This window comes from Acanthisitta chloris, unplaced genomic scaffold (assembly GCF_000695815.1).
Source record: "Acanthisitta chloris isolate BGI_N310 unplaced genomic scaffold, ASM69581v1 scaffold7342, whole genome shotgun sequence".
Lineage (NCBI taxonomy): Eukaryota > Metazoa > Chordata > Aves > Passeriformes > Acanthisittidae > Acanthisitta > Acanthisitta chloris.
In genome coordinates this window covers 31,933-46,029 of record NW_008660962.1, presented here as the reverse complement: position 1 = coordinate 46,029, position 14,097 = coordinate 31,933, and the positions used below count along the sequence as shown (strand labels likewise).

The window sequence follows — 14,097 nt, the reverse complement described above, 5'->3', positions numbered from 1 at the left end:
TCAAGAGAACACTGTGCTTATAATAAGGAACCAAAGAGATGAATAGAAGCATTTTGGATAGTCTGGCATTTGATACCAGAGTAAGACTTGCCATGGTGTACAAAGCAGTGACTGACAGCAGAGTTCTAGTAATACATAACATTTTCCAGAAATACACACTGAAATTTTTCCAAAACTGGTGCTTTACCCATGAAGTTACATATATAGTTGAATACAATGTACTGTGGCAGCTGGCTATGAATTTTGAATGAACTTTGCTAATTACCACAGAATTTTGATTTCCTAACCATTGGTTACTAGCTGTCATTTGATAGTGTTTGGAGAAGATTGCTAAATATAATAAAGCATCCTGTATAGGCCTGGGGAATTATGATAAAAAGTTGATAGAATAACATTAAGAATTCTGAAATGTATTCTCATGACGTTAACAGAATAACTAAACCTGAATAGAAGTACTGGAGGAATGAAAAACTACTGACAGTTATAAGGACCTGTTATGTCACGCAAATTCTTCACCTTCAGCCTGATTAAAGGACTTAACGCACAATGGAACAGTGCATGAAAATTGCCAGGATTATTCTTCTGTAATGCTATGGTGAAACTAGTGAATATTTCAGAGACTTACCATGTGTCCTTGCTGTCAATTTGTAGTGGTGGTTTACATTTTCAGGGTGTCAAAGGGTGATGTTTATGCAGCACATTTATTTTTCCTAGTAACCAGCATACTAATGCAGTGCAAGCCTCCAGAATTAACAGGAATAAAACATAGAAAGACTTCAAGACAATAAGAAACCTAGTCTCTAATATCTTGTTAATAAACAAGTGGTCACCATACTTTGGCTTTGGAACAACCCAGCAACTTCATTCTAGAGGAGTTACCAGAGTAAATAAACAGTTTTTGAGTGATTACTGTTTGAACTGAAACTGTTACTACGTAGCATTGTAGCTACTGTTTACCTGCCCAATAGTCTCTTAAGTCAGAAGGTAATATATTTATTTTAAGGACTGCAGACCAGTTACCACATAGACTAGCACAAGAGAGGAAGGTTAGATTCTTATCTTGGTAGTTATACAATAGTTTTCACATATTGCAGTATAAAACATACAGTCTTTTTCAAGAGTCACTTTGGTACTAAATGGGACACATTTAGCATGCTAGAATCATTTGCTGCATTTTTCCTAATAATTTTCAACCTGTCTGACTAAACTGAAACAAACATAAACCCTGCACAAAATCTATCGGAGTGAAACCTCAGCGTGGACAACTTTCACAGAATGTTGGACCCTACTCCAATTTTAACAGTTATGTGAAAGAGCAGGGTTTGTATAGTAACCTTCTGCTTATGTCCTACTAGCAGTGCAAATGAAACATCATTCAAATGAAAATACAGAAAGACGTTTGAAATGAAGTGAGTTTTTTTTTCTGAGAGTCATGCTTTTCTTCTGATGAGTGCACTTGATAAAATATGTTCCACCCACCCACAGCCCCCTGCCTGCACTGTGTTCCACTGATAATGTGACCCACCACACTGAAACAGTATTATTTCCTGAAAGGCTGTAGGCAAGCATGATGATGAGAGGACAAAAAGAGAAGTGAATGTTAAATAGAATGGGAGGGGAAGGAGCTGTGCATATGTATGAGGAAAGCAGAAAAAAATGGTAATTAGGAAAAAGTATGGTGAGAATTGGATATAAGAGACAAAAAAAGTGCAAATTGCTTTTAAAATGTGTGCATCATAGAATACAGAGGAATAATTCTACCCACATCATCAGTCAATTGCCACCAATTTGTGGGATATGAATGGGGGAAATTAAGATAAATTTCAATGATATTAGCATAAGTTTCCTGTTTATATAGTGGAGTTTGTATTTTGGAAAATGTTTGAGAGCAGGCAAAACAATCCTTTTCAGTTGCGTTTAAAAAGGAAGGACAAAAATACACAGAAATAAAAAGCAAGGGTGTTTCATTTATGTAGAACTTAACTAGTTTTAACATAATTCCAGGATTGTACGTCTATATAAATATGCAAACACTCTCTTTTCATCAGTTTGTCTTTTCCACAAGCGTGTAAGAACATGATATTTAAGAACAAGTCCTTGGTGATAACATTTACAAGCAAAGCTAGTTAGATTTGTAATCAAAAGAGGGCTAGGGACAAGAAAATTATCCCAGCAGAGAAATGCCAGTACTTGTCAAACATATGACAGTGCTCTACTTGACTTCAATAGGGGCAGATTCCCTGCTATATGCTGCATTCAGTGTAACTTTGAAGTTGTCCTCATTGCCAGTCATATCACTTACTTGAGCAAGGACTTACTCTGGTTTTAGCTGTAGCTCACCTTTAGTGAATCATCAGCATAAAAAGCCTATGCATCACTTAAGTTCTCATGCACTGATAAATGCCACTTTTTAACATGTCCTAACGCAATTGTTATTAATGGAGAGAAATACAGCCTGTTTCATGAGGTTGTATTTTATATGCTCATATTCATACATTTTTAGTCTGCTCAAAGTCTTCTGTTTTGTGCCAACTGTTATATTTTGGTCCTTACTAAGCATCAGCTGATAGCAAACAGCTTTGGCCCTGAACACATGCCTAATTTTATTTCTGTAATTGTCATGATTTAACCCCAGGCAGCCACCAAACCCCACGCAGCCGCTTGCTCACTCCCCCACCAGCAGGATGGGGAGAGAATCAGAAGGGTAAAAGCTAGAAAAACTCATTGTTTGAGACAAAGACAGTTTAATAGAGAAAGCAAAAGCTGCACGCACTGAATTACTTCTCTGCTTCCCACAGGCAGGTGGTGTTCAGCACCTCCAGAAGAGCAGGGCCCATCACACAGAATGGTTACTTGGGGAGACAAACACCATCACCCCAGATGTTCCTCCCCTTCCTCCTCCTTCCTCCCACTTTATATACTGAGCATGATGCCCTGTGGTATGGAATATCCCTTTGGTTGGTTTGGGTCACCTGTCCCAGCTGTGTCTCCTCTCAACCTCCCATGCACCCCCAACTACCTTGCCAGCGTGGCAGTACAGAAAGCAGTAAGGCCTTGGCTCTGTGTGAGCTCTGACCAGCAATAACAAAAACATCTCTGCACCATCAACCCTGTGCCTTGCACAAACCCTAAACATAGCCCCATACTAGCCACTGTGACGAAAGTTAACTCCACTTCAGCCCAAACCAGCACAGTAATTTAATATTATTCTATATTCTCTCTACTGAGAGAAATATCCCACAAGTCATTGCCAAATCAAGCAAGCTATTGGCCAGACAGTGACAAGAGAAAGACAACTGTTTGTTGTTAATGGATACGATAGGTGAATAATAAATCAAAGGAAGAACAGCATTCATGTATTTTAGCATGTTGGATGAATTTAGAAGTGTGGAAAATCAGAATACTTTTGGGTTATTCTGCCTTTGTTTACCTCCAGTCACTTCTTAGGCAGAAAGTTAAATAGTCCAGGATTGGCAAATGACAACTTAGTGCTCAATTTGCCTATGAGACTACATACTAAACATCCAAGCCAGATTTTTCAACCAGAATATGAATTTATCATTTGTATTGTAACACTTATCACTTTAGAAGTGATTAATTATCACCTAGAGTCTGGCCCATGCCCTAGGGAAATGTTTAGACCTGCAATTAACTCTTTTAGACTGATTAATATACCTAAAGCATTTTATGTTTCCTTTCAAACAGTACAAATTTTTCATTTAATATTATTTAGTTCAGGACTATAGCAAATGTGGGGTGATTCACAGGATTTTCAGGTGTGGTGATGAAACTTCAAAACAGCTGCAATATAGCAACTATTTGTCATCTGTGGCACTATCTTTTTAGCTGATGAGAGGTAAAAAGAGTTGTGAAGTTACCTGAATTGGCAGTGGGGAAGATCCCAGTCTGATTTAGAATATCTGAATAGCTATCGTGTATCACATGAATTACAGAGGCCTTATCTGATCTATTATGGTAGTCTGCTGAAGCTTCTTCAGAAAAAATCATCCAATTGCTTTGTGCTGCCTGACATACTAATTTGCACCAACTAGTAGTAATAACTGGGGAGTGTGAGTTGAGTATTTAACTAACTGCAAGTCTTCGGTAGCAGATACAGACTTTAAAAGAAAAATTCCAAGGCAAATGATTCAATAGCTTTGTTACAAACTCATTGTAACGTTATTACTGAGAACATAAAAAATCATATTAGGTTTTCATATTAGGTTTCGAACCTAAACAATTCAGTGATTCTAGGGTATTTTATTCAATGTTTTGCCATTCTGTTGCACTCCATTGAAATGGTTCTTGCTAAAAAATGTACTTACCTCTTCTTCAATGTTAAAACCTTCCCCTTTGATGTATTAGCTGCCATCAGTCACATGCTTCTCTCTAGAATCTAATTTTTACTTGATTTCCATGGCCTTATTATTTCTCAGATCTCCTTTTAGCTTTCTGATCATCACTTCAGTAAGTGCTTTAGAGGGATCTTTCTCAATACACCTGTGATCTAGTAGCATGGACTGGATGCCCAGTAGCAGTTGAAGTACTGCTTGGAGCAAAAGCCCAAGTGCAGTCTTTGAAACTGGGGTTAGAGTTAGTGTCATCTGAAAGTTCATGAGCTCCAAGACTGCTCTGATATGCAAGCTACAGCCCAGTAAGTGGAGACATCCTTCTGGAAGAAACACTGTGTGCTTTCTGCCATGCTTCCTCTCATGCTTTGAACTGTCTTTTGGTAGATGCCTCTAAAAAAGCTTGAGAATTATTTGGGTGTTAATTTTCTAAGGCAGAACCTACCATGCTGGCTAGCTGTCTGCCTCCTTTAATTAAATTGTAAATTTTTAAAGATGTCGTCTCCTCTTTTCCTAACACTGATGCAGCTGGATAATAATTATTTTCTTGTAAATGCAAATATATAATTACAGTTTTATTCCTATTGCAACTCATCTACTGTTATGTCCTTTCTGTTTTCGGAAAACTTATCACATCTTTGTTGTATCAGACATCTGGTCAGTATAGCTCAGCTACAAACTGAGGATTGTAAGAACCGTTTCAATTAGCATAATCTCCCAGTCACAAACAGTACAATCTTTGTCATCGAAAAAGAGAATTTGTATAAAGTTTCTTCTAGACATTGTAGTCATTTTGGAGTTAACGTGGTTGGGAAGAGGTTATTTATTTCTTTTTTGTGCACTTAAAGCGCAGAATTAAAATGCCTCAAATAGTGTTTTATCATTTAGTACTACGCATTAATTTCATCACTGGGATACAGACCTGTATTTAGCAGAGTGGTGTAATTGGCCAGTAGTGACTCTGGTGGCTATGCAAAAGACACTAAAAGAGGTGAGAATCACCACACAGTCGAGACCACAGCATTGTCAAGGTCAGCAATACCAGCAAACTTAAAGGGTAAGCTGCAAGGCAGCATTAAGTGACAGAGGAAGAAAAAACCCTTCTGTTTAAGCTCTGTCATCATGGAGACTGACCAGGATGTTTTGCTCAGTTCACTCCTGTGTGTAAGTCAGTGTGTCCCTTGCTTGGCTAGGCTAGCCTTCATGAGACCAGCCACTATTTCTTGTGCCTCTGTGTCCCCAGCCATAAAGGTTTGTTGGGCATCTCATGGCTTGGTTTGGTTTTGGGGTTTTTATGTGTCTTTTTATGTGAGGTTTTAACAGCTGTGTAAATTAGGAACTAGTGTTAAAGAGAAAAATTATGAGCGTGAGGGTATAGGCAGTGTTCAGCTGGGCCAGATTCCCACTCACCACTCAATATGGTTACTCACTTAAGCCCTCTGGACTGCTCTTCAGAGACACTTTGATTTTTCCCTTCACGATACACAGGTGCTTAAGGAAAATTCAGGCCACCAGAAAGACTATTCCAAGTACTTCAATGGGTCATATGGGTTTTGTGTGGTAGATCAGGTCTTTGGAGACCTAGACAAGAACGTTACACATTTACTTTTCTCTAGCGGACTTCCTATTCTTGCTGAGCAGACTCTGCCTCTCTCTGGAAAAATTATTGGTTGATATCTAAATTTAGATTTATGAGAAGAAAAGATCAAATATTTTTCTTAGGTGTGGTCGTTCTGAAGGTTTTTATCTAAAGATACAGCTTCATTTTTTTCAGACTTTCTGAAAGTAAACCCCATACTGTTCCTCTGCTATTTTCTCTTATATGGAAAGTAAGAAACGTTTTAGGTCTAATACGGATTAGCCACTGTGAACTGGTAGCTTTGTTCCAATTAATGTTTTCTGCTAAGACTGAATCTCTCTGTGTCTGTTGTACATGTACCTGCATGGTTTGCCTGTACTTTGGGATTTGCATCTCTCTACAGTGCTGTTGTTGCCTAGCAGAGTCTGGTATAACACAAGATTAATATAGTATGTGTTGGTAAAGCTGATTTTAAATTTAATATTAGCATCAGTGTGCCCTTTTTAATCACTTATTAGTCACTGTTTATACTGATCTGTATTCCTTTTGTTTTCCCTGCTCAGATGTTGCGAGAGCAATTGAGTTACTGGAGAAACTGCAAGAATCTGGAGAAGTACCAGTACACAAGCTACAGTCTCTAAAGAAAGTGCTGCAGAGTGAGTTTTGTACAGCGATCAGAGAGGTATGAATTTTGTATTTTTAGTTATTTCTCAGAATAACATCCCTCTCCTGAAAAGGAAAGTGTATTTGCCTTTCAGTGCTGGAGAATCAGGAGTACCTTGTATAAGGGATGATAGATGTGAGATGTGTAGCTGCCTGCTACTGTGCGGAATGCTGAAGTTACTGAAAAGCAGCCACAGAACAGTTGGATCAGCAAGGCACCAAGCCTGAGGCAATTAGCCTTGCAAAGGAGAAAGGGTGATTAATTAGTACTTTAGCATTCTGCTCTCCATGTTTCAGGGTCTGTGGTAACCTGTACTGGGATATGGGGACATGCCAAGTTAGGTTAGTACAAGCTTAAATGCCTCTCCTTTGAGCTCAGGTGTGTGATAGGGATGTGCTGATAAAGTCAGAATGCAGTGAGAGACAAAAGATGCAAAAGCTGAAGTTAACTGAAGCTGACAGGAATCTTGCCTTTGAAGCCAGTGGTCGAGTCCCAGTGGGCTTTGCTCCACGCGGCACAAATCCTTGTCAGATTGCTAAGAACTGTGATCATTACCCTACCAGCCGTGTTCAGGGCCTTCCTAAGCTCTGCCCAACAGTAGATAAATGCTAATTGGTCTTTTTTCTCGTCAAACTAGAGAAGATGCATCCAACTTCTTACATGCATACAAGCAGTATCTTTAAAGCAATTAAATTACAAACACTTCTGTTAGAAGCTCCTTAGACAAGAAACCATGATTTAATACAACATTGTGTCAGACATGTTACCTACTAATCTGAGTTCTGTTAGTCTGCCAGACAGAAGCAGCTCTAAATGCCCTAATGAAGGCAACACCTTTTCAGTAGAAAATCTGTAAGAACTTCTGTTTCAGTTTATCTGTCTACTGCCTGGAACTAATCCTCCCTTGCGAAATCAATAGGGAATCTAATATTCCCTCAATGGTAGCAGAATTGAACTCTTGATAGCTAGGCAACAGCAACAGATTGATTGAGTGGACTGCTGGGTGTTTGGAAGGAAGGGCGAGATGAACAGACATTAGTTTAAGAAGCAAAATGGAACACACTATTTTATGGAATATATTCTTGAATCAAAGAGAGGCTTTCTCTTAATTAAATTGCCATTTTCAAGGCTTTTTAAAGAGAATGGTATTCCCTGACAATAAATAATGGCACTCTGTGCCCTCAAAAGCTGACTAGTCCTTTCATTTAACAAGCTAAAGGCTTCTTTAAATAACCAGAGAGCATTGAAAAGTTGTGGGGTTGTTTGGGGTATTTTTTTCAGATAGCAGAGCCTGGTACTCCAGTTGGTAAAGGCAGCTTTGAATCTTTGGAGCAGCATCAGTGAAATCTTACCAAATTTATATTAATTTCTGGAAAATAGTCTTAGCAGAAACAAATACAAAGCTTATTGAAACAGGTACAGAGCCTGGTAAATAGGAAAGTGACTGAGAAAAATTTACTCTCAGTTCAGTGAACTGAAAGTAGATTTTGACAAAATCATCTCAGTGGCACAAAAGAGTGTTGTGTAAAGACAACCTGCACGTGACAGACTGTCTAATTAGTGGTAGATTCTTACAGTCAAATAATAGTCACTTTAAGAAGCCTGGAGCTAGTTGTTACACAAGAATTGACTGATGACGTATGAGCATTTCTACCAACTTCCTAAACAAAAACATTTTTATATATAATAGAACCTATCTATTTAATATAGCACTGTGAGAGGACAACATTTCTACATCGGAAAAAAGTAATGCTATTCACTGCTATGTATATAAATCTCTTCTTAGAAAAAAATTTTCAAATATAAAAAGTCCAGTAACAAATCTTTTCATTTAGGGAGAGTGGGAGGATTGACATACATGCATTGCTAGTACTTAAGGCCATTCAACACATGGCTTCTCTCTTCAGTTACTTACATTAAGCCTTTGGCAAATATTTAGACTGGAACTCTCTTTTTTCCCCATGGGTTGAAAAGCTGTTGGAAAATTCAGAAAGTAATTGCTTCTATATTTAAAAAAACTAATAAGAAAAGCATGGAATATTTTGGTCACATTAGACATCTCCAAGCACTGCAGCAAGGGCTTGGAGAATATCTGAGCTGTGTTGTGCCATTAATCAGGGATGCCCTTCTTGCATGTCCTTCATGTACACTGGAGTTTATGAAAGCCTACTTTATTGAACGGCACATTTTTTTCTTAGTGTATTTGAGCTTGAGATAGCTGAGGCTAGAGAGAAATTTCTCTGCAAATTCTGCCTCCCATTGTTTATCTTCTCTTATCCTGAGTGTGATATATGAGAGTGTGGTGACTAGATTTTAATTTTCTTTATTAGCACCTACATAGACTAGAGGAGAAAAGTTGTTGACATTACAAGAGAATTCAGTTGGAAGTAATGAGAACAGTGGGAGTGAAGCAGACTGGGTGTGAGCTGTAGGTAGGAGTAATCAAAGTGGGATGAGGCGGCAAGCATTGGATTAGTATGTAAATTCTGGAAGAGGCTTCTTATTACATATATGCAGCAATTCAGATCTGCAGTGTGGTGTGCCCATTCTGTAATGCAAGATCTGAGCCCAAGTTTCTTTCACCAGAAAATCTAGTAAAAGATTAAGGCTGACTCTGTAGTCCTGTAATGGAGGAGCTTTGGAAAATAAAAATTTTATTTTCCAGTCTAAGAAATTGTGGCAACTTAACTGTCCAATGAGTTTGATTTTTAAAATATGTCCCAAAGAAACTCAGTGTTGGGCTGAGTGCAGGTGAAAGGATCAAAGATTAAACAGTCTGCACTGTATTTTCAGAATGTGACTTGTCCCTTCTACAAGTAGGACTTCTTTAACTACAGAAGCAGGAGGTCATTTTTATGACCAATTAGCCTTTAAAAATATGAGATATGTTTTTAGATGGCATGCATTCCAATCTAATGTGTTGAAATCTACTGAATGGCTGTAATTAATTGGATTTGTGGGAACTTGTTTAGGAAATCAACCCACTATTTCGAATCCCTAACACTAATATTCCACAGAAATAAAATCTTTTTAAAGTGACTGAGTGAATGAAATTTAAATAGAAGTACTTTAGTGTTTTTCAAGGATGCTATGTCAGGAAATGGTGATTAATGGTTCTCACTTAGCTAAATATAAGTACCACCAACTGAAATATTCTGTCTGGCACTAGGCAGGAATATGTATTAGGTCTGAAAATAATGGAAATAATTGAAGTATATAATGGTTTCAGTATTTCCTTTTCACCTGAAGACTACTAGACGAGAAAACAGGTTAACCAAAGTCTGTTCTCACTAAAAGTAAGTTTGGAAAAGAAATTTAATTGTGTTTTAAAATTACTTATTGCACAAGCTCCCTAGCTATATGAAGATTAATTAGCCATCTATAGCTTTGTCACCTGGCCAAACATGCACAAAGGTTGTCCTTTATACCATTAAGTCCTTTACTCTTCCAAGTGCTTTTGCTGATTATTTGAAGCTGTTGCTATGCTATAGTCTTCTGATTCCCAGGGGGTTGCTGGGATAAATGAAGGGCAAGGCTGTGAAAGTAAATGGATAACTGAGCTACTGAGAAGTTATATAAATATGCAGCATAAAACTAGGCAACCTGAATTGATAAAGTTGCTTTAATTGTTGTAGGTCAGTAAAAGGAACTTATAAGAACTGTAAGATAAGAATTTCTGGTCTGGCAAGAAACCTTAAAGAGCTGTGGGCTCGGAAGATAGAATAAACAATTCAGCAAACCACAGTGGATCATCAAGAAGAAAATATGCCATGCTGTAGCAGTTCATGGGAATTTCATTTACTGCTCATATCTGATACTTGGTTCTCAAAACACCAGGAGAGTAGCAATGCAGCTTAATAAATCCATTCTGATTAGTGGAGGTTTTAAGTTTATTCCCCAGTTTCTTTTCCTGTGCGTTAAACATATACTATTCAGGTGTATCTTGCTTTCCTCACAGCCTTCCTTTGCTACTCAAGGTTAAATCTAATGTTTTTCTGTGTGGATATTATGTGAAAGAAAAACTGACTAGTAAATAACTCTCATGAAACATTCATCAGTACCAAAATTAATCAGACACACAAAAGTAACCATTGTTTTATTCTATCATCTTATGACTCCCACCAAAATATCAGGTCTTCACAGCAGAGCACTTTTGTAGGATTGAGTCACTGACAGGAGGAGCAATCAACACAAATTACTCTAATCTTGTGCCTTTTGTATTAAATTAGTCAGTGAAAAAGCATGTTGTCTTTGAAAACAGTTCAGTTCCGCCCCTCAATAGTTTAAAACTTTTAATCTTATTATAAAATTGTCTTATAAAATGCGTAGTGTACGTTTAAAGACAGTTACTGACTTAGAGACCAAAAAATGCAGTGACAGAACACTGACCCATGTTTGATGAGGTCCAGCTGCTCCCCAGTTACGTTAAAGATATATTTGATTATTTTGTATAATATTAAAAGAATAGTTTATATGTCAAGTGGAATAGTTCATCAAGCCTAGTCAGTATATTGGAATGATTTCCTTTAATTAACCTGCATTTCCATGCCTTAGCAATCTGAATCCCAGTGCTGCTGATATGCAATATGTTGTTATCTGGTCATTTCCTCAATCCACCCACCTGCACTTTTCATTACTAACTCTGATATATGGCTTTGCACATGTTAAGGGACCAGAAGAAGGCTGCTGTCTAGTGAAAACTGAGTCTGGTGATAGTGTGCTCATTACTTTACTGTGATACCTTAGATGTTCACTTCAGATATCCCAATATAGTGGTGTACTCCATTTTTAAAGAACTGTACTAAATATAACAATCTGGGTATTAGCTGGACTCAGGCAGAAATTCTCATTAATTCTTTTATTAAATTATTGATTTAGGATTTTAATGTAGGAGTCATTTAAAGACCTAGTTTCATTGTGCTTCAAGAATCTCAAAATTTGTTTGCTTGGTTTGCAGTATAATGCTGTTCCTCTACCTCCCAGATCTAGCCACTGAAAGCAGAATTTCATAGTTTTCTGTCTGATGAATCCTTATAAAAATAGAAGTTCATCAGGCCAAACACTCTTGGTTGGCACCAAAGTAAGCCCCACAGTCCAAATCCTGCCCTGTGTTACTCTCTATTTTCACTGCATGCTGAATATTTGTTATAGGAGGAGAAGTACAATTCCAGTCAGTCTCTCATCTCCACAGGGCAAGCCCAGCTTTTGAAGTTTTAAATTATAAGATTCAAGCTCAGAAAAAGAAATGTATTGAGAAGACTTACTGCTATAATTCACAGCACAGAACTGTGATTAGGGTTCAGTAGGAAGCCTGACATCTAAAGTCCCCTGCTGTCACATTTAGCCAAGCAAACAGAGGTGTTGGTCAGGATTGAGCAGAAGTGATATGTCAAATGTAGTAATAAGGCAGTTAGTAAACAAAAGGGCAATAGGACAGCTCATAGGAGTAAAGCGTGTGAGATTTATCAGCTCAGATTTGTAACTCAGGTCACAAAAACAGTGTGGTTATAGTAGCATGATGCCTCATTAGACTGGCTGGGAAGCAAAGTTGTCCTTAGGCTTAATCTGATACCTTGTTATAACTTATTCTGGCATTCCAGATAGCTTACTCAGAATTACTGCACCAATAATTTAGTAGTAGCACTCATGCAGTAGCAAATACAAAATTGTGCATATTGTCCAATTTCATTCAGATTTTCACGTTTATGCTTTGATTGATTTGTAACTTTTCATTTGCATTCCTGGACTCTAATTGTAAAGTTTTGGCATTTTATCTTTTAGATATTTAGGTGGATTACAATATCAGTCAAACCAGTTCAGTCTACCTGAATTCTGGGGCTGTGTAGCATTTGCAAGAATCTTTTACTGTACCTTTCCATCCCTTTTTCATTGCCACTGTCCTAGCAATGAAAAGCCAAATGAAATAATGATGTAAGGTTCCACGAAATTAATACCTCCATCACTATTTGGAAAGGGCAGTACTTATCTTCATTCAGATGGTACAGCAAAGTAGTAATGTTTTCATGGTTTACAGGGTTCTGCTTTCTGCCTCCTGGCTGCAAGTACTGTATCTATAATGATGAGTTGAGAGAAGGATTTGTAATGTATGTAAATTAGATCATGAAAAGCCCATCAGATTTCTAAAGGTGAGCTGGCTGCTTTTTGTCTTACCACCATTAAGCATTGAGAAAGTTCAGCAGAAAATGCTTAAGTTAGCAGTAAACACAGAACTTTTTTTTTTTAATTACCCTACAGTTTTAAAATAGGTGGTGGGTTTGTTTTTTTTTTCCTAGGGAGAATGTAATCAGAAACTAGTCAAATTTTGAAACACAATGAACTTCCATTTGCCACTTTACCGTAAGTGATTGAAGCATTACTCTGTTGCTTGCAAGCCCTGGATGGCATAAATGAGAACTTTTGGAAATGATGACCTTATCACTCAGCAGATGGCCTTCATTAATGGCAATTATGTGAATTTACCAAGCTGCCCAAGCATTATCTGAGAGAAGTCATTTTTAACACTGTGCAGTTGCTAAGTCCCTACGACTTTAATGACTTCGCTGCAGGAGATTTAAAACATCTGCTGTTGTCACTTTCTTTTTATCTGCCTAGAGCTAAATACATTGATTTCACAGATATAGTACCCCAGAATCTGGGACCAGACCATGTCACTGGTCTTTAATCAGTGCTTTCTCCCATTGGTTTTGATTAAAGATCAATTTTCAAAGTTGGCTGATGGCTATATAGCTACTCATATTTGTGCTCTGCTTGCATAGTTGTGCCCTTCACAACAAATGAATAAATATTTTAGTGCTGTAAGAGTCGTGTAATGTATAGAATCAAAGCAGTGGCATACCTTTTTCATATTACAGTTTAGCCATGTAGCTGTATTATGTTTACTAAAACTCTCTGATGAGTGGTGCTCAGGTGATGTTCTTATTTCAGCACACAACTGCAGTTGCATGTGCTGCACAAGGTGACTCCCATGGAATATGTGTGGTGCATCTCAGGTCTTCTTTGTTTTCCTCACATTATCATTTTAGTTTATTGTTACAGTATCATATTTGACTACATAAAACTCTTAATAAACAGAATAGCCTATGCTGCAGTGCATCCCAAGCCTGCTTCTTCCTCTTGAGAGAAATCAGAAGCAAGGTGAACAACCAAGTAATATTTATGCTGACAGGTTGTTGGAAGCCACTGCACCACTGTTTCTGCCTTGATGGAGCCTCAGTATCCCTCTGCTGCCACTTAACTGATGTAACTGATGAGACTCCTGGCAAATGCTGCTCAATATCCATTTTTAATTGACCCTTAAGAAAAGAAATTGTAAAACTGTTTGAAATTTCAATTTTAGATGCATTTTTTGTTAGCATTTAAAATAAGAAACATGAAGTTTCCTTCCTTCTCCCTGCCTTCTCAGCTCGATAGGAACACTTGAGATGAACTTGCATGATGAGCTCAGGTTATGTCATGTTTCATCCAGGTGCTTGTTTTGGCAAGGT

The 14,097-nt window shown here is 37.7% G+C and overlaps 1 protein-coding gene across 1 annotated transcript in view; it reads left to right on the top strand.

The window, feature by feature from the left end:
• The window catches only part of LOC103797801 (protein lin-7 homolog A-like), a 42,428-nt gene that overhangs the window by 11,285 nt on the left and 17,046 nt on the right, over positions 1–14,097 (top strand). The window contains exons 2-3 of the mRNA XM_009070033.1: positions 5,673–5,721; positions 6,492–6,610. Coding sequence (XP_009068281.1) covers positions 5,673–5,721; positions 6,492–6,610 — 168 coding nt within the window. The remainder of the gene's footprint in view (positions 1–5,672; positions 5,722–6,491; positions 6,611–14,097) is intronic.